The following is a 26,424-nucleotide window of genomic DNA, read 5'->3' as shown; positions in this document are numbered from 1 at the left end:
TAGTGGTAGATCTGTTGTGACTTTGTTGTCTTCTTTTGTGTTCCCTTGCTTCGTCTTCTGAGGCATGCTGCCGAGGGCGACCACATTTCACAGCTGCCGCTGAGGTAGATGCTTTGGAGTGCATCACAGTAGACACAGCACCGATGCAATCCAAAGAGCAAGTGATACGTGGGAGGCAGCGACATGACGTGTACAATGACGCACGCACTAGGCACAACTTCAGTCAACCATAGCCATGGAGCCACCATGGCGTCAGGGAAGTGTGCTCGTCCCGCACTCCGGAGGCCCGGGTTCGATTCCCATCCAGACCCAATTTTCTTTTCGAAGGCATTAATTTACTTTGTTTACAGAAACCGGATAAATTTGACGTCAATCCGAACATTTTTTGACATGTTCTTACCCTTTGCGCCATTGGCCATTTTTGGTACTATCTTTCGGTCACACTGCCGCCAACAACACCAGATTTTTGTGTAATGGGGCACATAATGCTTTCGCATTAAGAATTCACTCATGCACCAGTGTTGCAGGGCTAACCTTTAAGGACTAACCTTTTAAGGCGGGGAACTGCTGCTGAAGTCGCCAGCTTCTTCGTCCACAACATCGTGCTTCGCCACGGTACACCCGCTGTACTTATTACTGACCGCGGTGCAGCGTCACGGTGCACCCGCTGTACTCATTACTGACCGCGGTGCAGCGTTTACAGCGGAGTTATTGCAACAAGTCGTCACACTGACGCACACCGACCACCGAAAGACCACAGCCTATCATCCCCAAACTAATGGCTTAATAGAGCGCCTAAACAGAACATTAGCCGACATGCTCTCCATGTACATTGATGTGGAACACAATACATGGGATGAAATTTTGCCATATGTCGCGTTTGCTTACAATACCGCTGTGCAGGAGACCACCGAGTTTACACCATTCAAGCTTGTTTACAGACGTCGCATTGCAACCCCCCTTAGATGCAATGCTCCCGGTAGACCACGGAACTGCAAGGAATGACACCACCGAAGATTTCGTCGAGAAAGCCGAGGAAGCTCGCCAGCTTGCTCGGAATCACATCCGCACCCAGCAGAATACCGACAGCTACTGTTACAACCGGACCCGACGGAATGTCCAGTACTTACCAGGCGACCGCGTGTGGGTGTAGACACCTATCCGACACTGTGGGCTCTCAGAGAAATTGTTGCGCCGCTATTTCGGCCCCTATGAAGTTGTACGCCGCTTCAGTGATGTGAACTACGAGGTGGTGCCTCAAAGCTCTGATCCTGGTTCGAACTGACGCCGTCCCCATGCTGAAGTCGTCCACGCAGTACGGATGAAGCCGTACTACGCACGCGAGGGATAAGCAACCTTCACAAACCGCTTCAGCATTGTGTACATTCCTGTACGTTCTTTTCTTTTTTGTCTTTTCATGATGGCACTCTTGCCCATAGTGCGCACCCGCTGGCCTTGAAGCAACCGGGCTGGTCGCTTTTGAGAGGGGAGCAATGACGCGAAATAAGTTTGCACGGGATGACACGGGACCCTTAAGGCGAGAACGACGAAGTTCGTCGTTGCGCGCGCGCTTTGCGAGGACCAGCCATTGCTAAAGGCAGACGTCTTTTTGCCAATCTGTCGGTGCTAAACTGTTTTGGTTGTAATAGCTGGGTGACAATATCTTGTGCAAAAATTTTAATCTGAATGTCTTTCTACGATTTTGAAGTGAATTCCAGTCTAAGTTTTCCTTTGTTTGGGATGTGCTAAAATAATGAGTATAATTTTGAACCACAATACGGGCTGCTAAGCTTTGTACTCTTTCTAGTTTCATTATGTCTGTCACAGTCCAGGGGTCCTAAATAGTACAAGCATATTGCAGTGTTGACCTTATGTTAGCCTTATAAAGTAAGTTCCTTGTTTCTAAAGGAAAGCATTTCGCATTTATACGCAACGTACCAAGGGTTTACACGCCTTAGCAATTATATAGTTAACATGACGGTGCCAGCATAGTTGAGGGGTCAAGTACACACCAAGGTATTCATATTCGCACACGGATGCAAGATTTGTCTCGTTGATGCTATACGCATATACGTGTGGTGACCTTTGTCTCATAAAGCACATCTGCACAGTTTTATCAAGATTTATACCCATGCCCCATTTACCACACCACTCTGCAACCTTGTCTAAATGCTTCTGTAGTTCATTGTAATCATCGGGAGCTTTCATAACACGATACAAAACGCAGTCATCCGCAAACAAGTGGATAAAAGATATGCCAATGGCAATGTCATTCATGTATAACAAAAACAGTAATGGACCCAAAACCGAACTTTGAGGCACCCCCGATGACACATCAACACCATGCGACCGTTTACCGCCAACGACTACGTGTGGTGTCCTACAATTTAAGTATTCTTTTATCCATTCAACAACCATTTTATTTATGTTGTACCATGACAATTTTTCAAGCAGTAAAGAGTAGGAAATTGCATCAAAAGCCTTCCTTAAATCTAAAAAGATGCAATTTACACAACCCCCTTTGTCAAGGGCGGATGCTAAGTTGTGCATTACTTCTGTAAGCTGAGTAATACAAGAAAAACCACTTCGAAATCCGTGTTGCTGAGGGATCAATAAGGAAAACAAATTTAAGTGGCTCATGATGTTGCTAAAAAGTACATGCTCAAATATCTTACAAAGTACACTAGTCAAGGACACTGGCTGATAATTAAACAGATTTTTGTGGTCCTGACTTCGGAATAGGAACCACATTAGCAATTTTCGAGGCTGCAGGCAATATTCTGCATGTCAAGGAGTCAGTAAAGAGCACATAAAGTTATTTAGACAACGGGCCTGTACAAGCGGAAAGCAGAAAGTTTGGCAAGTCATCGGGACCACTGGCACTAGCGGTACTTAAATGCTCAAGTTGTAATTGAATGCCCCTCCTATAAAAGAATGTCATTCATGGGTTCCCTTCCTATAAGCCCGTAGTGAAGCATTGGATCAGTGTTAGTTGTGCGCGCAGAAATAACAGAACTGAAGAAGGAGCTAAAACATTCTGCCTTATCGAGGCTATCAAGAACAGGAGCCCCATTGTGTTTGAGCACAGGAAATGACACTTCGTCTTTTCTATTCCTCTTGATAAATTGCCAGAATTCCCTAGGGTTACTTTTTAACCTAGAATGAAAAGAAGCGTAAAATATACCTTTCGCGTGTGATATTGTGGACTTCGCGTCATTTGAAGCTTGTTGCAATTGTTGCTTTTTTCTGGGGTGTCGGTTCCTTTCTGTACGCCATGTATACTCAATTTCTTTTTCCCAATGCCCTACAAACTTCCTTCGTGAACCATGGCTTACTTCTACCCTGCCTTGCCGTCATTATCCATGACAGGACGAATTGGTCACCCAACTCCAAAATCTTATTTTTAAGTAAACACCACACTTCGTCTACATTCAGCGACTCTGACAATTTTTCAAATACGTCGTAATACAAGTCAGGTGCCAAAAAAATTTCATTGACTTGAGCCTTTCGGTAGCTGTATGTTCGTCTGCCTGTGCTATTAGCAACTTTAATGTACTTCAATTTCAGTTTGCACAGGACAGCGTTATGGTCACTTATGCCTAGCAAGATGAGCGCAGGTTCCGTATGCACAGGCGAATTAGTAAAAAGTAAGTCTAACACATTATTTCTACGCGTGGGTTGGCATACCAATTGCGATAGATAGCACAAATGAGTTGTACAATTTCATCAATTCCTAACTGTACGGTATTGTGGACTTTTGCGTCCAGTTAATTTCGGGTAAATTGAAATCACCACCGATTACCAAGTAGTCAATAGTTTCTCACTTCTACATCTTCCACTAGATTAGTTAAAACCTGCACCTTACTGCCAGGAGGCCTGTAAAAGAAACAGACCGCCAGCGATTTTCCATTTTTCAAATGAAGTTGCACCCAGACAGCCTCAGTGAAATCATTTGACTTGCTTAACATCAACAATGCCAAAGCGGAAAGTCGGGATAGCTTGGAATACCTTTTTAGCTTTGCTTTTATCACAAGCTCCACATTGGCTGCTGACGCCATTCAGACAGCGTAATAAGCTCCAAAAGTGCTTACATGTCCTTTGAAGCTGTAGCCAAAGCTTTGCGTGTTGTCCACCCAGTCACCGTCTACGATATCTGCCAAAACAGGTTTGCAAAGCCACAACGGAGGCAGCTGAGGCAAGCAATGGACGTGTCATCACGTGATCAAACATGGCAGCACCCACGGGATTGCCGTGAAAGGGGTCAATATAAACTTTCACACCGTTCTTCAATGAAAAAAACAAAGATCCTTTAAAATTTATTTGGGGGTGGGGAGAATCAAACCCGCGCCACATGGATTCCTCAAGAATAGCAGCCCAATATTTTAGCAACACAACAAGAGTGTGCATGGGCTGCCAGGGAACAATTCTTGGCAGTCATGCACATCGAGATGCCATGCATCTTGGAGGCCACAAGATGGTGCGCGTCCAGAGGGATGCGCAAAAGAGCACGGCTGCAGTACATGCCTCATAGTATGCGACAAATTTCAGGGGTGGCAGTACATTGCATTGCTACATTGCTGATAATTGCATTAATGTTGGCATTTATTGTGAGATGAGTTTTGCTAGAACTTTCTAGTTAGTTGTTGACTCAATAAATTACGGTATAAAGATTTAATTCTTCGAGAGTGCAACAGATCACCAGTCTGCAGCACCTCTTATGCAGCCCATTAAAAATGTCCTATTTTCATGTCTGCAGCTGCACTGCACTTGGCTAACACCAAGTGCAGTGCAGCTGCAGACATGAAAATGGAGACTTTGTTACATGATATCACAAACATGAGTTACATGATATCACAAACCACTCAAGAGCACACCAGTTATCCCGGTTAGTGATTGACGTTCATTCACTGACTGCGCGACTGAAAGCTACCAAGTTGACCCTTCCACGTCTGCGCTTCTCAGTGGTGTCTGGTACCATGAGACCAGCACAACAGGTTTCAGTGACATGATGAGTCTCCTTTTTTGTGCCAGAAGCCATGCTGGCCCTTGGTGCGCACTTTCAACTGGTTACATTAAGAGGCGGTGTAATTACTTGCACTCAAAAGAAATAGAGGCTCTACAGCGTAATAACTAGGTTGACAGCAATTTCATGAAGAAATAAAAAGACAAAATTTTAAGTCAGTAGTTAGAGGGGCCCTGAACCACTTTTTATCGAAGTTTAGAAATATGTTTGAAGTTAAAACAGACTATTTCAGAAATGCCTTGCCGCAGAAAGTACTTAAATGCGTTCAGCAGAAGAGGAGTTATTGGCAATCAAACGTCCCCTATACGGTGCTTGCACTGCTCCTTCAATGACTTGCACTGTGAAAGCTACGGTGGAGCGAGGCGTCCCCACAACGCTTTGCCTACTAAACGTCGCTGTGGTGCGCAGTTCAAATTTGAATTTGGCACCTACGATGCGCCAAATGCAGTTGTCCTAAGCGAGCTGCAGTGCTGCAGTCCCTAACCGTGCGCTAAGCCAGCAGACTCGTCGTGGCACCCTGTGGCCGTCATGGTATCTACGCTATGTAGCAGACTGCAGCTACATGTAACTGTAGTATGTATGCACAGCGTTTGCTTTGTGCATGACGGGGCTTGAGTGCGCGCTCGCGCTCATATGCTCCAGTCTGGTCATGCATGCTACATGGTACAGACCGGCTTACAGTAGCCACATCCAACTTCTGCATTTTGAATAGCCATCAACAAGCTCATTTAGAAGCGAAGTCTGCCAAGGTGTCTAACCAGGAGCAGCCATGAGTGAGCATGTGCTGGCAAGCGTGCATGTGGTCTGACATTAAGTTTCGGTTGGTTTGAGGCTAGTTGAGTGTTCAAAGCAAGCCAGCCTGATGCGTACGACAAAGATAAGCAGGGTGGCCAAAGTTTATGTCGTACATGGGCGGGCGTGGCCTAGCGTCAGCAGACAATAGTCTGATTATTTCAGAAGTATATAATTATTATTGAAATTCAAAAGCAGATATTAGCTTTCTTCAGCCTGTTTATTAAACTGCATCAATAAATATACACAGTAACAGTAGGAAGAAGCACCCTGATCAAACACCTTTCTTAACTGATGGTAGCTATTGGCCAATAGCAGGTGCTTACGGGAATCTGCTATATTACGAAATAAAGTGTTCAGAAAAGCCAGAGGAGCAGGCTTCTGCTGTGAAAAGAGAGCGCTTGAGAGAAAGGTAGCTTCACGTTCCGCTTGTGAGCTCCATGTGGTGCGCATGACTGCAAAATTTAGCTGAGATGTTCACAGCTGCGTATGCTATGTGGCGACCGTTTTCTCACCAAGGAGTGGTTCCGAACCCCTTTAAAAATAATCGAGGGCTTTACATTGTGCACGCTAGTTGTGTACGTTTTTCATTGTGCATGAATAATTGCTTGAGTATAATGAGCTAACCTTTAGTTAGCTTATAAATGACCAATGACAGCATTTAAAGCGACTTAGGTCCTGTGTAGTCTTTTTCTTTTTTTGACGAAAAGCAGCATATGACAATGCATTCACACACCAGTGATTGCACTGCAGCAGTCTTGAACATAAACAAACCTTGTCATCTAGCACACTGCGCATATTTGAAGCCAAGCCTTTGTGTTTTATCAGCACCAAAGATGCACACTGAAAGTTGCTGATGTGATGGGGAAACAGCACAGCCATATGTTACCAGTGCGATAAGCTATTCTTGTATGTGATGAGATTTATGTTTGAGACCACTACAATCACTGGCATGCAAATGCAGTGCCGCGTGTTTTTCTTTTTTTAAATGTTAGCTTTTCTTCGCTCATTCCTCAGTTTCACGCGGTCGGCATTGGCGTAGCTGTCTGCACTGCAGACCGTGGCAGCGCGCAGAAGTTGCTTTTATTGGTGGAAGTGCACATGGGATGTGTGCTTCTACCAATGAGAGAGGAGAGTCTCGTCACGTGATGCAAAGCTTGGTTTCCTGCAACACGACCAGATGGTGTTGCCTTCCATGCATAATGGGCAGTGGAACCCTCTGACTGTGCCCACAGTACTGTGGAATTTTTGCCACAAAGAAGTCATGCATTGACTTTCTTTTCATGAGTCTGTGGCGGCGCAGTTGTTTGCGGCTGCGTTGCATTTACTAGATGGCGTTCAAGGGAATGCTGGTGGCAGTGGCTTGCTCATTGTGCTGCTGTGTGCCCTGTTATACCAGTGTCTGCTTCTAATGCTGGCGAGCACTCGAGCGTCAGAAGGAGTGTAGAAGTTAAAACCAGAAAGCTGTAAAACATCCTTCACACTGACTTGTCCTGGAGGTAGAAGAACCCTGAGACTCCTAATCAATTCGGCGAGCCTGAGATCAGGAGCAAGAATGCCTAGCCCACAGCACAGCTAATGCTTGCATTCGTGTTACACTCGTAACTGTTCTGCCTGCAAGTTTTGGTTTCTTTATGTGCCTTCTTCTTGCAATAGGGAAAAAATGACACAAATGTTCTCAGCACTCATTTCTTGACATCCTCCACAGCTTTTACAACATGTGTTATCAATTAGATAACTTAGGTTAGTTAGTTAAACTTAACTATTTGTGTCCAATAAAAAAAAGACTTATGAGTAGCACAATCAATTACCATCAACAAAAAGTGGGCATTGTGAAGGGGCCCAGAAAACTTTTCTAATCATAGAATGACCTCACTATTAAAATATGTCCTCTCACAGATCTCGTGCTGCAAACATTTTTCGAGTTATCGCATCAATACCTGACTTCCTCTTTCTTTTGTATTCGCTAGCGCGCTGAAAGCTACGTAGTGAAGAAGCCATGAGGGCAATGCTCCGACCGAACGTTGCATGTCACGGTGGCACCCTGTGTTGGCTGCAGTAATCTGCACTACGCAACACACCACTGCCATTTCGGAGGCTATGCACAGCAGTTGAACCTACATACAGTGTAAAGATGAAATGATTTTCCTGTCTTTTTGAGATCGCAGACATATATAATTTTCATTTATTTACCTCAAAATTAGCAATTATATATTATTGAGAATGCTCTCGCGATCACAAAATCAGCCAGTAGCATTGGTGGGCAAGCTGCTTTCACTGACGCAGCTTGATGGCATTACAGAAGCGAGAGAAAGCAATTTTTTGCTATTGCAGACATTATATTGTAAATTCCCTCCTTCATGCAGTGCAGCAATATTTGGCTCACATTTTCACAGCAGCCTCTACGACAGATCGGCAACATTTTCTTACTTTGTTCAAAATGTGCTTCAGGGCCCCTTTAACAAAAAGTTCTCTATTATTTGTTTGATCCTTGGTGATGTTTAGTTGTGACAGTCAGTATATGCACAAATACATGCACATGCTGTCCCCTCACTTCCCACCACCTTACGCCTGCCTCAGGCTATGGTGTTTGAGCATTCAGCCAAGCACAGCGGCCCAGAGGGCAGCTGAAGGTTAGGAAAGCGGGAGAGTTGCATTCACACTCTCTTATGCTCTTGCTGCATTCAATGTGTAGGAGGTCGCATGATCTGCTGGGTTTCGGAGGCATGGCAAAGTGAAATGGTAAAGTGGTCTGCATCATGGGTGGTTGCATGGTGTCATGCTTCTTAGTTTCCTTGACAGCATGTGTTTTGTTGGCAAGCAAATGCCTACTACAATTTATAGTGCCCATAAAACTGCCAGTGTTACTTTGTGTAATATCCCAACACCTTTCACCACTATCAATGATTAGCTTTCTTGGTGGAACTGAAATTTTTTTTTTTTCAAAAGTGTGTTGTAGTTATGTTCTGTCTAAATAATGCATTAGCAAGCATTAAGTGTCGTTCAAACGTTTTTTTAGCAATATCTTGCTGAACCTAGACACTTCATTGATCTGAGTATTCAAGCAAAAATTAAGGAATATGCTATGGAATTAATAATTTGCCATCTTCATGGTTGTGACTTGTCATGTAAAAACGCTTCATAATTAATATCTTATTCCTTTCAATTGGAGTTCATAAAAAGTTCTTGAACTTGCGTATCATTCAGAAACATTGTTTTTTAGCGCCAGTCTGCCAAATCGAAAAACAAGAAACGAGAGCTCCGAGATGGACGACAGCAGCACCAATAGACCTGCCACTTACAAACAATAGCTGCCACGCAATTTCTGTTTAACCAACTTTTGTGTAGATGGCACAACCAGTATACACGAAGGTTCTATGATGTCAGTTAAGGCAGGGAGTGAGCTGAATTTGTAACACAGCAAGGTACCCATACAAGACATGGCACATAAAGGGTTAAGAGCAAGCAGCTTTGTTGCCGATGATGCTATGTCCACTTCAAACAGCTCTGATTTTGTATGTTGCAGACATGGTGGACATCAAGGCCTGGGCTGACTCCATTGTCGAGTGGGCCGCGAAGAGCCCTGGTGAATTCATCTACTATGTGCTTCTCTGCCTGTCCCCGTTCTTCCTCATTAGTGCGTTCCTTTCCTGGAAACTTGCTAAGCACATTGAGGCCGAGGAGAAACGCAAAAAGCAGAGGTCCAAGAAGAAAGCCAATGTGGCCGAGACGAGGCGTACCAAGACTGACTGATGGCATTGTGTCACTTCTTGCAATTATATGATCACAGCCAGTGGGTTGCATAAAGGCATCAACATTTCACTTACAAAGTTTGAAGGCGAAGTTACCTTACTGGTGCCACGGAAAGGGCCAAAGGCAGCCTACCACAGGCTGCAGTGATAACTGCAACTGTGCAGACCATTGCCCCTTTTTTTCATGGACAAAGCCAGAAGCACATGCAGTGGCTTTATAAAAGCTTGAAATTGACCATGCTCCATCTTGCCAAGGTCCAAGGTGGAGAACCAGACCATCAAATTTAAGCTGCAGGTTGCAGTGAGCACACAAAGAACACTGTACAGCTGCTATATTTTACAACTGTAGGGATATCCAAGTCTTTATGCATTTCTGGCTTTTTTTTTTTTGCAGTCTCCACATCGAGCATGTGCTTGAGAGGAGTGTTCCGGCGAAGTGTTACACCATCTGTCTGTTTGCTCTGCAGGCTCCGAACTGTTTGAATTATGCAAGTGCACCTACATATTTCATTTCAAGGTTCCTTTGAACTGTGCTAACATAAATCAGCAAAAGAACACAAGAAAAATGTAAAACTAAGTGGCACTTGCGTTAAAGTTCATGTCTAAAATAAACTTGAAAGTGCAGTTCCATATGTGCTTTGCTTGGTCTTTTTCATCTGCTGATCGTTTAATAATCAAGTGCGAACAGTAGAGAGTATTCAGTGCCCAGAATTTCATGAAAAGCCTTTACCTTAAAGGAAGAACTGGTATTTGTGTTGGAATGCAGGCCTTACGTGAACTGCAAGCACATATACACACAAGGCTAATGCAAAAATTTAGTGGTTTTGCCTGCAATAGTAAGGTTTAGCATTGTGCGTTGAAGCTCCTCAGATTGCTTTTAACAATACACGGTGCAAGTGCTGCTGCATAGCAGAAACAGCACCCAGCATCTTCCAGGCATCTAATTGCTGGCTTGATGAGGACTTGAAGAGCGCTACGAAGACGCGGACTAAAAGAGGAACATGTACAACAGACAAGGCGCTTGTCCGTGGCGCCTTGTCCGTCATATATGTTCCTCTTTTAGTCCGCGTCTTCGTAGTGCCCTTTCCTTCAAGTATGCAAAACCAACTCGCCCACATCAAGCTTCTGGTACTTCAGATTGATCAGGACCACTGCCAGCGGCATTGTACCTTGACCTTGATAAACCATGAGATGAGAATGAAGAATACCACAAGTGTTTGTAGCCTGAAGTTTATTGTTCATTCCATTTAGACCACCTGTATGCACTCGATGGTGTGGTGTGCACTCAGCCGTTGAGCAAGAACTGTAGTGTGCACAACACTCGTGCGACCAGTGGAAGGCAGAATGCTGCCTTGGCTCCAACACAGGGCTGATCGGTGCATCCACATGACTATCATTTCTTGTAGAGAAATGCACTGCTGCACATTGCTCGCATCTCTGCAGACCTTCTAACGCGTGAGCCATGCATGTGCTGTCAAACCATGACAGCACAACAGCAGTGGCATGAACGCGCCTTAAGTGTCCGCATAAATGCTATTGCAATAAAATGTGCTCTGCACAATTCAGAAGCATGACACGTCTCCATTATGGATCTGCCCTTAGCATTCCTATGGCAGTTCAACCCTTCAAGTAAGACTTGTGGTGGCATGAGTGAGAAGAATGCTACAGTCCAGCGATAAACAAATGCTTGCCTCAAGGCTTTGGTTTTTGAAGGGGCCCTGCACTGCATTTCAGAATGCTGCTTAAGTGGCACTGATAGCACTGTTGCAATGCAGCAGTTTCATGCATTCACATTACCACTCTGTGCTGCTATTATGATTGGATAAAAATCTAGTGTGCTGACTGTGTACATGTGGCATTGCGTGTAGTGTGCAAAAGCAATGAAGTTTTATAGCCACTTTAATTATGACCAACATCAAAAATCAACTGACACAAAACAACTTTTACAGAGAGACATATTTCGCCTCAACAATGGCATATGGCACCACCACTCTGTTTCTGCAAATACAGGGTGTACCATAAATACTGTCGCAAGGGTTATGCGTAATATTTTGGTTGAGGATAAAAAAACCCTCTGGAAATATATCTCTTGTGAGGCAATTAAGATATTGAGAATGCAACGCAACATGTTTTATTGACTATGCTCTTGGCCCTGATCATGGCCTTTACATGTTCTGGATATGCTTCAATCATGCCCCGCAAGGTATTCCCAGGGGAATGTGTCACCATGCTCACTCCAGCAATGTTCTTTTAGGGTGTGCTGATAGGCACGGGCCTTCTCTTCAAGAATAGCCTACACACAGAAGTCCATTGGGTCAGGGGAGTTTGCTGGCCACTCTTCGGCTTAAATGAAGTCGGGCGTTAAAGCATGATACTAGTGCTGAGGAGTCAATTCGCTTTTTGATTGTTTGGCTGGGTGCCATCCTGCTGCAAAGTCCAAAGCGGTTCGCCAAAGTAGGACTGGGACCAGGGCCAGGGAATGAGGATCTAAAATATGTTTAAGGTATGTCAGTGTTGGTCTTTGCACCTTTTGGCACAAAAACGAGGAATCTGGCCCGTGATGGTTACCCCAGCTCCAGACCATGGCAGACGCCGGAAGGGAGTTTTGAAAAACTTTATAACTAGCTGCATCAGCAAGCACATGTTGGAGCAAGCACATGAGAGCTCCAGAGGTTGAGAGGGGCTTCTACTGTGAAACGTCTCCCATCAGTGAAGACAGTTGCCAAGTGTTCCCCCTTCGCAGAGCATGTCAATATTAGCCGGGATTTTTCCTACCTTCCCTTTCTATGCACCTCCATGAGTCATTCTTCTATAGAGCTTGTGGGTTGTGGGGGAACATCTTTAGGTCCCTTCAAAAGGCCTTCACAGGCATTGTTGCCGCTAACACATTCAGCTCCAAGGCCAGCCTTCTGACACTCCTCCATGGCTGGAATTTTATTCCCTCACAATTTTCTTAAATAAACCACAGAGACAGGATGACTGTTGTGGAGAAAGTTCTTAAGTATGCAAGCTTGGGTGCTTAGTGGACAATCTAGCGAGAACTTTTTACAGTTTTCACGAACTTGTAAGGAGTGTGTTCGGCCTCGCTCAGTGTCAAGATTACGGGTTGGTGTGGTCTAAGGTGTGCCATTTTCCTAAAAATAATGAAACCGGCCTGAAACATAAAAATACAGAAGAAAGATTGAAAATATGTTTGAAGAATGATGTGGAGAAATATTTAAAAGGCATAATAAACCATTGAAGTGTGTGACAGTAATTATGGTGTGCCCTGTATGTTGTGTCATTGCCACAGACAATGCTAATGCAATAGGGGCAAGTAGTGCTTGCATTAGCCAGCCTTATGTTGGACCAAAATTGGTGGCTGAGTACAGTGGTGCAGAAAGAGTTGAAAAATGCAGTCTTGGCGGAAGTAGTATGGTTATCACAGTACACACAGGGTTCAGAATGGCAGTTTTTGTATGAGGGAAAACATGTTTTCTTAAATATTCAAATTATGACAGTGCACTACCAGCTCTACAACTCAAGCGTCTACAACATCTTGTGCAATTGATTTTAGCCATCGCAAACCTTGATTTATCACACGTCAACACTGGGGACATCGTGGCAGTTAAATAAATGTATAATTGTACTCCTATGATCAACATACATATATGTTTATGTTCCTCCTGAGGTGTCAGCTAGAGCATGGAGTTCAATTAAAATGCTATGGTTATCTGCTGTAAAAGTGCCACACAAAAAATAAATGTATGTCGTGGTGTTTCGTGCCCATGCTAGGACTAAATGCCTATCAAAATAAAATGTCTAGCACATTTCTTTTGATTACGGACAAACCAGACTTGCCCAAGAATTTGTCAAGCCATGGACGGCACAACATTGGCCAATGGTCAGCATCATATTTATAAATGATCTTCCAAATAATCTCTCCTCTGCTATACGACTTTTAGCAGATGACTGCGTTCTTTATAGAAGAATTGCTTTCAGCAGTGATCAGTCTAGACTTCAGCCTAACTTGCATAAAATTGAGAATTGGTGCACATTATGGCAAATGTCTTTAAACATTTCTAAATGTAAATTCATGCAGATTTTTCGGAAAAGGGTTAACTATATCTATCCTTATTCCCTCAATTCAGTTAGTATTGAGCAAGTTGATTCTTATCATTATAAAATATGAAGACACCAAATAAACAGACACACACAAGAGAAGAGAACAGGACAGGGCGCCACTCGTAACTGTCTGCGTTCTGTAAATAAAACAGTTGTGAGTGGCGCCCTGTCCCGTTCTCTTCTCTTGTGTGTGTCTGTTTATTTGGCGTCTTCATATTTTATAATGAACAGCTACCAACTAGCCCAAGAAGAAGTGCTTTTTGATTCTTATCGCTGTCTTGGAGTAACAATCGCTAAAAACTTATCCTGGTCAGAACACATACTCAAGCTCGCTGCTGATACCTCCAAGACTCTCGGCTTCATCAAACGATCCCTCACTCTTTCTCCCCCTTTCATCTGCGGCTAGCCTGCAAAACTTTTATCCGCACCAGGCTTGAGTATGCATCCTCCATCTAGAGTCCCCATCAAGCTTATTTAATCGACACGTTAGAAGTAATTTGGAGCCAAGCCTCATGGTTTATCACTTCTAAATATGACAGGAATATTAGTATTACCAATATCAAATCATCCCTAGGTCTTCCATTTTTAGCAGTGTGCCGCAGGATCACTCGTCTTTCTCTTCTCCACAAAGTATACTATACTTTTCCGGATATTCATGGTGTTCTCCTGCTGCCTCCTAATCGTACTTCCCGCCATATTTTCAATTCCTGTAGTTTACAATGACTCCACGGATCTACCAAATCCTTTAATCAATCTTTTCTACCATGCACCATTGAAGACTGGAACAAACTTCCCGAGGCGTGAAACCGGCATGGCGGCAACAGTGCACTTCACGATGTTTCTACTGCTTATGCCGGCATTTCTTCTTGGCAGAGCGTGAGCCGGTGCTGCTGGTCTACCGCTGCCCATTCCATGCCTGGATCCCACATCAGCATGCCATCTCTCCCCGACCCGTTCTGCTGGCTATTCTGTTTATCTACCCGTCCGTATCAGCGTGGCGCGGCGATCAGTGACGTCACAACTTCCCAAAGCTATAAAGCCTGAACTTCAATGCTCCTGGATCAGTGGGCATGGCGAAATGAAGTTGTCAACAACGCTGACCGTTCGTCTTCCTTTTGTAATTCAGGCATTTCTTCTTGGCAGAGTGTGTGCCGGTTCTGCTGGTCTACCGCTGCCCATTCTATGCCTGGATCCCGCATCAGCATGCCATCTCTCCCCGACCCGTTCTGCTGGCTATTCTGTTCATCTACCCGTCCGTATCAGCATGGCGCGGCGATCAGTGACGTCACAACTTCCCGAAGCTATAAAGCCTGAACTTCAATGCTCCTGGATCAGTGGGCATGGCGAAATGAAGTTGTCAACAACGCTGACCGTTCGTCTTCCTTTTGTAATTCAGGCATTTCTTCTTGGCGGAGCGTGTGCCGGTTCTGCTGGTCTACCGCTGCCCATTCTATGCCTGGATCCCGCATCAGCATGCCATCTCTCCCCGACCCGTTCTGCTGGCTATTCTGTTTATCTACCCGTCCGTATCAGCGTGGCGCGGCGATCAGTGACGTCACAACTTCCCGAAGCTATAAAGCCTGAACTTCAATGCTCCTGGATCAGTGGGCATGGCGAAATGAAGTTGTCAACAACGCTGACCGTTCGTCTTCCTTTTGTAATTAAGGTTAGCTACTCGCATTCTTCTGTAAAATCTAGTAATCGATTTCTTGTAGTTGTGCCATGCCCAAGCGCTCTTACGCATATCATGTACGAATGTCTTCTTGTGTGCGAGCTCCTTGTTTGCGGAGATGTCGAGTCAAATCCTGGCCCTGATATCGAGAGCAAGTTAAGTGATATCGCGGCAGGCCAGAATGCAATAATTCAAGCTATTGCAGAACTTAAATCCCAGTTGACGGCATCACAGGCTGCTTTAGTTGCAGTCAGTGCCAGGGCAGTGGAACGTGATAAACTTCTGCAAGAAGCCAAAAAGTCTACAGACCAAATTAACGACATTAATAGTGCTATTGATTCACTTCGCGGTTCTGTCACTCAGCAGTCCGAGAAGTTGGTCGACCTTGAAGACCGCAGCCGTAGTTCCAACTTGGTTGTTTACGGCGCCCGATGAAACAGCCGATCAACTAAAAAATAAAATTGTAAAGGAAATATTCGAACAGAAGCTTGGGGTGAAATGTTCGTCCGTTGGTAGAATTCATAGGCTTGGTCATAGTCATAACAAAAATCGACCGACTATTTTGTACCTGCAGGATTACAATGAAAAGCATTGCATTCTAAAAAATGCTAAGAAACTGAAAGGCACACGTATCTTCATCGAGAATGATTATTCCCGTCGCACTCTGCACAGGCGCTGGCTTCTGTATGAGAGTGCAAGGGGAGATAGGGCAAATGGAAAAAAAGTCTATCTTGTCAGTGATAAACTACGGATTGACAATGACACGTTTGTGTGGGACGAGTACAAAAACACACGTGTTAGGCTCCCTGCTAGATGCGTCAACGCGGATATCAATTGACAACCACGTGTTTCTCGACCACAGCATTTGCGCCTCTTAAACGTAAACGTACGAAGTATAATTAACAAAACTGCAGAACTAGAAACTATACTCCTTTGTCAGGACCCTCATATAGTAGTATTAACCGAAACATGGCTCCATGAAGAAATTAAAGACGAGGACTTGGTTCCTGGATCCTACAATATATACAGAAGGGACCGAACTTCTCGTGGCGGTGGTGTGGCTGTTATTGTGAGCAAAAACATGTCTGTATCATTACTAGAACAAATTGATAATCATGAAAGTTTGTTCCTACAGATCAATTTGTACGGGTTCTTGTTTAACCTTGTAGCAGTGTACCGTCCGCCGCGTGCCACCTCGGATTTCCTAACCAAACTTCATGAACATACTGTTCAATATTGCAGAAAGACCATAATAGTGGCTGGCGATTTTAACCTTCCCAGCATAAATTGGAAGAAACTTTCGGCACCTACTCTAGCGGGCCAAATTATTTTCGACACAATGTTAGCTTGCGATCTCGACCAAGCAGTTCACGTTCCAACATGGGTGCAGGGATCTGCTTTCTCTATTCTTGATCTGGTTTTTCGCAGCAGATCTCTTTGAGACGTTGAAATAACTGTTGAGGAAGGCATATCAGATCATCGACTAGTGTGCTTCACATGTCGAACATATAGTTCAAACAATAACACGCTTAAAGATTGCAAATCCGTCAAAAACTATACTAAAGCAAATGACGAGTCCGTTATCGATTACCTTGAACTAGCACTGGAAGACTTCTCTGGCGATGATGTTGACTACCTATGGCTAAAGCTGAAATCCATTTGCCACTTCTGTATAGATAACTTCATCCCTAGTAAAATGAAGAAGGTGCACCGAAAAAATCCTTGGATCAATCGAGATATAATCCACCTCGTTAGAAAAGTAAAAAGATTCCGAAGGCAAAAAAAATTTGGCCCAGTATTTGACGAGCTAAAACAAACACTCACTAAAAAAATTAGAGCAGGTAGGCAGTTTTATTGCTCCCACATGCTGACCCAATTTCTTAAGACTGACCCTGAAAAATTTTGGCGACATTTGAACTATAAGAAGAGGCAAGCTCTTGACCACCTAAAGATTGATGGTCAGATAATTCAAGCTAAGCAACACCAGGCATCCAAATTTAATCATTACTTCCATTCTATCTTCTCTGAGTCTAATCAGTGCTCTCCGGTCATTGCTGAAGATGTGGAAAACGTAAATTCTGATTTTATAACATACAAGGGTATATTTTCTATGCTCTTAAATCTAAACACAAAAAAGACATGCGGTCCTGACAGCATTTCTAATGCTTTTCTTCATCGCTATGCTGAGTGGCTTTCACATTTCCTTCTTGTAATTTTCCGCTCGTCCATATCTTGTGGCATCGTTCCATCAGACTGGCGGGTCGCTCGTGTTGTGCCTGTATTTAAGGAAGGCGATCCTACATTACTATCAAACTATCGCCCTATATCACTGACAGTTACATCTTGCAAGCTTTTAGAGCATATTATCTCAAATTACATGACGGAATTTCTTGAAAAACGTGGTATTCTGTCCCCGTGCCAACACGGCTTTTGTAAGGGGCTGTCTACCACTACTCAGCTTCTCTCTAGCGTCTACGCTTTTGCCTCCGTTCTTGATAAAGCCGGCCAGGTTGATGTTATATTCTTCGATTTCAGCAAAGCCTTCGATAGGGTCTCTCATTTTGGTTTGATAACAAAACTAAGCAACTATCGGTTTCCACCTAACATTGTAAACTGGATCTGTGTATATTTGAGCATGCGCAGACAATTCGTTGCTGTTGAGGGTCATTACTCTGGATGTCTCCCCGTAAATTCGGGAGTGCCACAAGGAAGCGTGCTCGGACCGCTACTTTTCCTAGTATATATTAATGACATAACAGCATGCATAGACGATAGTGTATTAAATTGTTCGCGGACGACTGCTTACTTTACAAATAGATTAAAGATGCCAATGATCAAGTGATCCTGAATAAAAGTGTTACTGCGATTTCTGACTGGTGCGACACCTGGGAAATGAAACTTAATGAATAAAAAACGGTTTTTATGCGCATTACCAACAAAAAACACCCTATAACATATCAATACACTATTAATCAATCCGCGGTCTCTGAAACAGACTCCTTTAAATATTTGGGTGTAACCATCAACAATCGTCTAACCTGGTCGCAACACATTGATAATGTTTGTGCGTCTGCTCGACATAAACTCGGCCTACTGAGACACAAGCTGAAACATTCTCCTCCATCCGTGAAACAATTGGCATTCAACACACTCGTAAGGTCGCGTTTAGAATATGCTTGCGTCGTCTGGGACCCATTCATGAAAAAAGATATTAAAAAACTGGAAAACATAAACAGGCTTGCCGTCCGCTACATATATAATTGTTATGGACGTTATGACTCCCCCTCTCAATTGATTAATGAAAATAATATTGCCACCCTAGAATCCCGAAGGAAGGTAGCACGCCTAACATTGCTTTTCCGCCTTTGGAAAAGGGAACTACAACTTGGTCATTCACTCTCTCTCCAGCCGCTAACAGCTAGAGCTACCAGAAATTATCACCCCTACGAAATAACCCCTATTTTCGTGCGTACAAATTGCTTTAAATATTCCTTCTTTCCTAGAACAATAAATGATTGGAACTCTCTGCCGACCGATGTATTCCTGTCCAATAACATATTACATGCCATTGAAAAACTGAATTTCAAATAAACGTGTGACCACATGAGTACTTTCATGCGTGTTAGCATGAAAAAAAATACAACCTGTGCAAACTGGTACTGTAAATATTTCTCTCCTTTCAATTCAATCCCTTATTTATTTATTTATTTATTTATACAATACAATACTGCAGGCCTCATTGAGGCCCAGGCAGGAGGGGCATACAAAATACAGAATAATTGCATTTGCAGACGTAAGAACAAAAGGACCAAATTAGTGTGCATAATAGCAATGGAGTCCACCAGCTGCGAGAACCAAATGCGTAAAAAGAACACTCGGTCTTGTAACCAAACAGTTCCCAAAACAAAGTGAAGAGTAAATGTACAAATGAACCGTCGGTACAATTTTAAGCAATGAGAAGGAAAAAAAAAATGAAATCAGTAGTTCAAACGGTCAATGGAATCAGTACTGTTTAGTAGCGACTGAGGTAAATTATTCCAATCGGTTATAGTGCGTGGGAAAAAAGAATATTTAAAAATGTTAGTTCTGGCATTATAGGGAGTTAGAGAGTCAGCATGACGATGACGTGTTCGGCGTGCTGCCATTGGCGTTACATAAGGCTCAGGAGTGAGGGCGAGGAGATCATTTTTAAGAAGAAAAAGAAATTTCAGCCGTTGTATTTTTCTTCGTATTTCCAATGTCTGAATGCCATGTTGTCTCATTATTGCTGTCGGGGAATCAGTCATACGGTATTTCGAAAAAATAAATCTGATTGCTTTACGCTGTACTCTTTCTAGTGCACCAATGTTCGTTTTTGTGTAAGGGTCCCACACTATGCAGGCATACTCCAGTTTTGGCCTTATTATTGATGTGTAGGCTAAAAGTTTAGTTTCAGCGGGAGCTTGTTTTAGTTTATGACGTAGAAGACAGAGTTTACGAAAGGCTGAGTCACATACGTTAGAAATGTGAATGTTCCAGTGCAGGTTATGAGTTATTGTGACGCCAAGATATTTGTATTCCCTAACCTCGGTTAATGGTTCAGATCCGAGAGCGTAAGGAAAAGATAGGCTATTTATTTTTTTAGTTATCTTCATGTAAACTGTTTTGTTAGCATTTACCTCCATGTTCCAACGATTGCACCAAGAAAGGAGGTTTTGAAGATTATTGTTCAGGGTTATCTGATCATCGCAACCGGTTACCTCACTGAACAGAACACAATCGTCAGCGAACAGTTTTATTTGAACTGGTGCTGTGACAACGCTGGCAATGTCATTAATATAAATTAAGAATAATAAAGGCCCTAAAACACTACCCTGAGGGACGCCTGAGGTAACTGGAAGTTCATGGGAATGGTAAGTATCGATACTAACAAACTGTTTTCGGTTAGTGAGGTATGCTGAAACCCAATTAACAATGAAACAAGGAATGTTAATTAATCGAAGTTTTTCAATTAACTTGGAGTGTGAAACAAGGTCAAATGCTTTCCTGAAATCTAAAAATATTACATCTACCTGGCTGGATTTGTCTAGAATATTCGCAAAATAATGAATAACCGATGTTAATTGGGTGACAGTAGAAAAACCTTTTCGAAAACCATGTTGCTCAGGTGAGAGTACACTGTTATCACTTAAGAATTTAGTAATGTAGTTAGCTATGATGTGTTCTAGCATCTTACAGCATGATGACGTTAGCGATATTGGGCGATAGTTACTTATCAGCGTTAGGTCCCCTTTTTTCGGTACAGGTACTACGCGTGCAGTTAGCCAGTCAATAGGAAGAGTTGCTGTGGATAATGAAGCACGAAAAATGATCACAAGAAACTTGGACACCATTTCTGCGTATCGGCGCAGAAAAACATTCAATATATTGTCAGGACCAGGGGTTGATTTGGTTTTTAAGTTAAGAAGCATAGAAACTACGCCAGGTACAGATACAAGGTCCGAGTTTGCAAGGGACAAAGAAAAAATGGGAATCGATATATCACTTGTATTTGCAAAGACACTATGGAAGTATGTGTTGAAATGCTCTGCAATACTTTGCTTTTCGACGATAAGAATGCCGCCATCCACTATTTGTTCAATTGGTTTGTTTTTTTTACTCAAATATGTCCAAAATTTTTGTGGCGCGGTACGAATAAAATTGGGCAGAGTGTGGTTAAAATATCGCCGTTTAGCATGCCCAATAGACGAGCTTAATTTAGCTCTTGCGGTTTGAATTTGCGTTATAGGGGCGTTCTTTCGTCTCCAGCGTTTAATCTTTCTTTTCAAGTGAATGACTTCCCGCGTAACCCAAGGATTAACTTTCGCTGTTTTCTTTGTCTTGTTTGGTACAAAATTTTGAACACAATATGTGCAAAGTTCTTTAAACTTGTCCCAAAGTTCTATAACATTGTTTCCTTTAAAGTTGCTGAGGTGAAAATCTAGATAATCTAAAATAGTTTCGTCCCTGGCACGTGAAAAGTCCTTCACTACAACACTTTTTGCATTACTGCGATTGCATTTTTCCAAGCAGCATGAAAAACATACCATTTCATGATCAGATATGCCGCGTTCAACAGACACTGATAACTTTTCGACATTTCTATTCACAAACACAAGGTCAAGTATCGACGACGAAGATCCGTATACTCGCGTGGGTAAAGTTACAACTTGATGTAAATTGTGGCATAGAATTATATCACGCATATAATTGACATGGGGAGTAAGTTCAGTGCAAGAAGTATTATCCTCCCAATTAACTCCTGGAAGATTGAAGTCTCCTAACAGAAATATTTTTTTTTTTGTGTGTGAACGAAGTGATATGCGTACGCAAATCACTCATGAATTGAAGCGGTGAACCGGGTGCTCGATAAACGGCAAACAACAGGAAAGATTGTCCCCAACAAGAAATTTTTAGGCTAATAGTTTCTATATCGTCAGCCTGACGCAAAAGAGTGGACGGCATATTTTTCTTTACCAGTACAGCTACCCCACCTCCTCTCGTTGGTCTGTCGCGTCGAAAAACACGATAAGAAGGCGGGAACACGACTTCATCTTCTATTCCGCTGTGTAGCCATGTTCCAGTTAGAACAACTATATGCGGACTATAACCTATAGTAATAGCCTTAAGTTGATCACATTTATTAATGATACTACGGGCATTGATGTTTATAATACGGAGTTCTTTATTATCTGCATAGTGAAGTCAGTCTTTCTTAGAATTGTTGTATTTTCCAATTTTTACTCTAGCGTTTTCCGTATCATCCCAAACAAAGACGTTATTATCAATGCGTAGTTTTTCGTGAATTAAGTTTACTTTCCTTTTTTGTTGTCTTTCCTCTGCATTGTATGCTTGTAGAATGCGTTTTTTATGTATTTATATCATCGTTCAATGTACGTCATATGATTCAATGTATTTCATATTTCATATGCACTTCTTTTCTTTGAACGTATTTAATTACATTACTGTATAAACGTATTCCCTCCTGCCTGGGTCACAAGTTGGCCTGCAGTATTCTATAAATAAATAAAATAATAATAAATAAAGAGTCTGTTGTTAATGAGAGAAATCCCTTAAAATTCAAAGATAGCCTTACGAACCTTTTTATTACTTCAATGTTTTCTTGTGCTTTTTGTCTTTCCCTCAGGAAGGAAAGAGACAACTTTATTGAATCACCAGTAAATGAACGTCAGGAGAGAAATCTTTCCCCCGTCACCCCTTAACAGTATCTTTTCTGCATGTGGTTCTTGTTATATATAGTTGGTCTTTAATTCGGTCTTTATTTCTTGTTCACTGTATCTTTTATGTCATAGCATGCCCTGTAATGTTTCCTGCTGCCACCCCCCCCCCCCCCATGTAACGCCCCATCAGGGTCTTTAAGGGAAAATAGATGATGATGATGATGTAGTCACCATAATGCCCTAATGGTGAACATAAGGCTGAGGTCGTTGCCCAAGTTGTTTTCCCATGTCTTGGTTGGCCACAATACACCTAGCCCAAATTGGCCTAGAACAGTTTTTCCTTTTGGGTTAGCGTATAAAGCATTTAAGTATTAGATACAACAGAAAAGTTAAATGATTAATATTGCCAATATTTTGGATGGTCATGGTGTCGGTTGAGCTGATCTCTGTAGATTGGATCTGTGAAATGATTAGCCTAGCTCTCAAGAGAGGCGGAGATGCAGGGCTCTTGTGAGGCTACAGAGTGCTCACAGTGACAAGTGTGCTGTGCCAAATCTTTGCAGAGGTTGTGAAAGTTGTCAAGCAAGACTGTGTTCTGATGGAGCTGCAGAATGGTTTTGGCAGTAATTGGCACCTCAAAGACGGTCTGTTAGCACCAACACCAACGCAGGGAATCCAGAGGTCTGTACTGCTGCTCTCCCATTGTTGCCGAAGCAGTTGACTATGTTGTGCCACATGTCCCATTGTTTCATCTTGCAACACATGGGAATGCTCGCGGTCTTGATAGGATTTTTGCACAAGCTTTCTATGGGAAATACGATAGTAGCTTGCAATGGCAATGCCCAATTTAACTAGGTTGCCACTGCTTTGCATGCTGTACACACTTCTAGACATTTTTCTTTCTTGCACACATGTAGTGGAATACAGGTAAAATGAAAGCTGCCTGGGCTGGCATGCACAGACAAAATTGTCCTGATGGCGGATCCAGAGGACCTCCATTACCTTGTTGCATTGTATCTGAACAACCTACAGCAATTTGGACTTAACTTCAATGCCAGTAAATCAGCTATGCTGGTGATTTCAGGACCAGGCACTTGCATGTAAGTGCCACTGCCTGGAGGTGAGCAGGTATGTCACAGGAAACTGGATATATCAATACCTCAAAGTAGTATTGAGCATGTCATGTGCTTGTAATGCATAAGGAGAATGAGAATGACTGACATCGCCTAGGGCAGTGAGTATGCTTGGCCATAAGAGCCTGTGGGGATGCAACAGCTTCCTCCTTATTCACAACATATGGAGGTATGTGCTTGTCTCCAGCCTTATGTTTGCAAATGCAGTCATCTGACAGCAAAAACTAGGCACTGGCTAGAATGAGAGCCTGAAGTGGGCTATTTTGGGTAAGAAGCCATTGAAGCTATTCAGGGAGACAAACTTGCCCACTTATGAAGCTTTTCAAGCAAGCTGGCCCACAAGGGATGCCTGCACTTGACTGAATGACATACATGAAGTGGGTGTGAGCAGGTATACCAACATAATTCCAGCACAACAGCAAAGTGGAGGGCGCAAGTACACTTTGCCAAAATATGTTTTTTGCAACAGTACCTGTTCTGAATGGTAAGGCACATGTACGAATGGGTGCAGTACAAGCCCAGGTGTACAAGGAAAAGACCGTAGTGGTACAACACGATGCCGCACCCTTTTTGTTAACTGCACTAAGTATTCCAGCATCGTGTAATGCCTGTATGATAACAGCTTCAGCAGTAGGTTGTTGTTTGAGGGCTGCGCAGGAGCACTGCATACACTTTTGTTTTGCTGCCAAGTTGAGTGTTCATCAGATGTCATGACTACCAGGTGTACACTTAGGAGGAGGAGAGCATTGGCTACATTGTACTCCACTCATGGCAGGACTGGAGCAATGCACATGTGTTCACAGTCTGGCCGTGCTCCACTGCGAGAGCTTGAGCCCCCGCCAAGGAGAGGGCACCACACTACCGCTAGCAGTAGTGTTTGCAGATGTGAATATGCAATAGAATGCTGCCACCAACACAGAGGTTTCCACAGTGATCTGTACAAAAAATGTGAAGGCTAGCGCCATGGTGGTATGCAAAATGAAGACGGATGGCACTACTGTGACTGGTGCAGTGCAGTTTGCATTGGTTGAACATTGGTAGTGCACACACTGTGGATGGATGAGTATTTTAATGTTTCTTTTCTAGTGTATGTGCTAGTTTCTTTAATGCATTCTTCGTTAACTTTGGGCATTTTGAGTGTGTCTGTCTGTCCAGACTTCTACACTGGTGGGGCTGGCAGTGCCTATCAACTTGAGCTGCTGGGTATATGCTCATGTTCGAATTGCCAGCGTGGTCACGGCATTGTTGTCATTCGAGCTCTGCCATCTGACTCTCGCCTCTGATTCTTGTGTTCACTGAGACAGCTGGTGCGAGATCCCAGTGTGTTGGCTGTGGAACATCGGGTGGTAGTTGTCTCCGTACATATAGCGATTCAGAAGCGAGTTTCCCACTCCATGCATGCAAACCGGCTCCTGACACTCACAAAGAAGCTCTTGGATGACCCCAGCTTCATTAAGAAATGCGTAAACTCAGACAAAGAGTTCCTCAGAGGTTTACTTGAGCAGCTCGAGGATGGTGTACTACAGGGGTACTTCTGAGCGCAGAGGAAGGGGAACGTGTTCACAATGATCGAGCAGCTAAGCAAGTCCACATTCTTTCTGACACTCATCATGTCCAAGCTCCACAATGAGTCATCGAGACAGTCAAAGAGCCAACCATGATGCCCCACCACAGGGTCGATGCCATAGCCAGCTACCTGGAAAATGCTTCGCATAACATCAATCCCCAGAGCAACTGAGAGCTACATAACTTTACTATTTTTTCCATTACTCAGGCCGCTAGATCATTCCCAAATGTGTGTGTCTTTTACAAAGGGCTTAGCCAAGTTACATCATCCATTATCTAAGAATCCAAAGGGCATGGACAATTATTTTGAGTATAGACATTTGATCGTACTGACTTTTGATGTTATCTGCATTGTGGAGGTGGACCATGCAGGTTGCAGAAGGAGCTTTTGTGGCCAATATTAGGACCAACCACACATGATGTTGACATCGACTATAGCCCAGGTCAGGTGCTGCTGGAGCTGTTCTATCGCGAGCAAGGTATCACTGCATGCTGCACTCACACAGCTGTCTCTGTGTTGATGCTGTAGCAGATAACGTTGCCACAGTCAAGGAGCACTTATGCAGCTGTGTACCGCTAAGCAGCAAGTCCAGGGACAATCACTGTGGTGGTATAATGGCTTTGGCATTGCACTGCTAAGCCGAAAAGCACAGATCCTGGCCTCAGCGTGTGCATTTCGATGGGGGCAAAATGCAAGAATGCCCGTGTGATATGCACTGGGTGCACAATAAAGAAGCCATGGTGGGCAAAATTATTCCCAAGTCCTCCAGTATGGTGTGCCTCATAATGATATAGCGGTTTTGGTACATAAAAGCCCACAGTGCACTTGTTTTCAAGTCCAGGGGTCAATAAGTTTAGGTAAAGACAGTGTGAAAATAAAGTAGATGGGCCAAGGTCAAACAGCTGAAGCTGGGAATGCCACAGGGGATGAGTGTGCAGCAGTGTTGCATGAGGTATGGGAAGAAGGCAACCGCATTTGTTCTTAACTTGGACAGGGCAAACTTGTCGTTTCAATGGTGGAAAAGACATGCCGTACATAGGCCTAACCTTTGTACTTGTGTGGAGACTATTGTAGAGATAATTGTGACAAACCATGCCCATTCCTACAGGTGGTGAGCCTTGCCATCTGCCTTACAGGAATGATACCACATTGGCAATGTCTACATGCTCTACAGCATGCATT

General features: G+C 43.3%; 2 protein-coding genes across 2 annotated transcripts in view; one reads left to right on the top strand and one right to left on the bottom strand.

Moving 5' to 3' along the window:
• The first annotated feature begins 3,592 nt into the window (after positions 1 to 3,592).
• LOC142559743 (small integral membrane protein 15-like) lies at positions 3,593 to 10,197 on the top strand. The gene is made up of 2 exons (XM_075671337.1): positions 3,593 to 3,647; positions 9,342 to 10,197. The coding sequence occupies exons 1-2, from the start codon at positions 3,596 to 3,598 to the stop codon at positions 9,566 to 9,568; spliced, it is 279 nt and encodes a 92-aa protein (XP_075527452.1). The 5' UTR covers positions 3,593 to 3,595; the 3' UTR covers positions 9,569 to 10,197.
• Positions 10,198 to 17,175: 6,978 nt separating this feature from the next.
• Positions 17,176 to 26,424, bottom strand: part of LOC142559742 (NADH dehydrogenase [ubiquinone] 1 alpha subcomplex assembly factor 2) — a 45,110-nt gene continuing 35,861 nt past the window's right edge. Inside the window, exon 6 of the mRNA XM_075671334.1 lies at positions 17,176 to 17,619. Within this exon, the coding sequence (XP_075527449.1) occupies positions 17,522 to 17,619 (98 nt within the window). The 3' untranslated portion in view covers positions 17,176 to 17,521. The remainder of the gene's footprint in view (positions 17,620 to 26,424) is intronic.

Source organism: Dermacentor variabilis, chromosome 10, assembly GCF_050947875.1.
Source record: "Dermacentor variabilis isolate Ectoservices chromosome 10, ASM5094787v1, whole genome shotgun sequence".
In the NCBI taxonomy this organism is placed as follows: domain Eukaryota; kingdom Metazoa; phylum Arthropoda; class Arachnida; order Ixodida; family Ixodidae; genus Dermacentor; species Dermacentor variabilis.
This window is presented reverse-complemented; position numbering and strand designations above follow the sequence as displayed.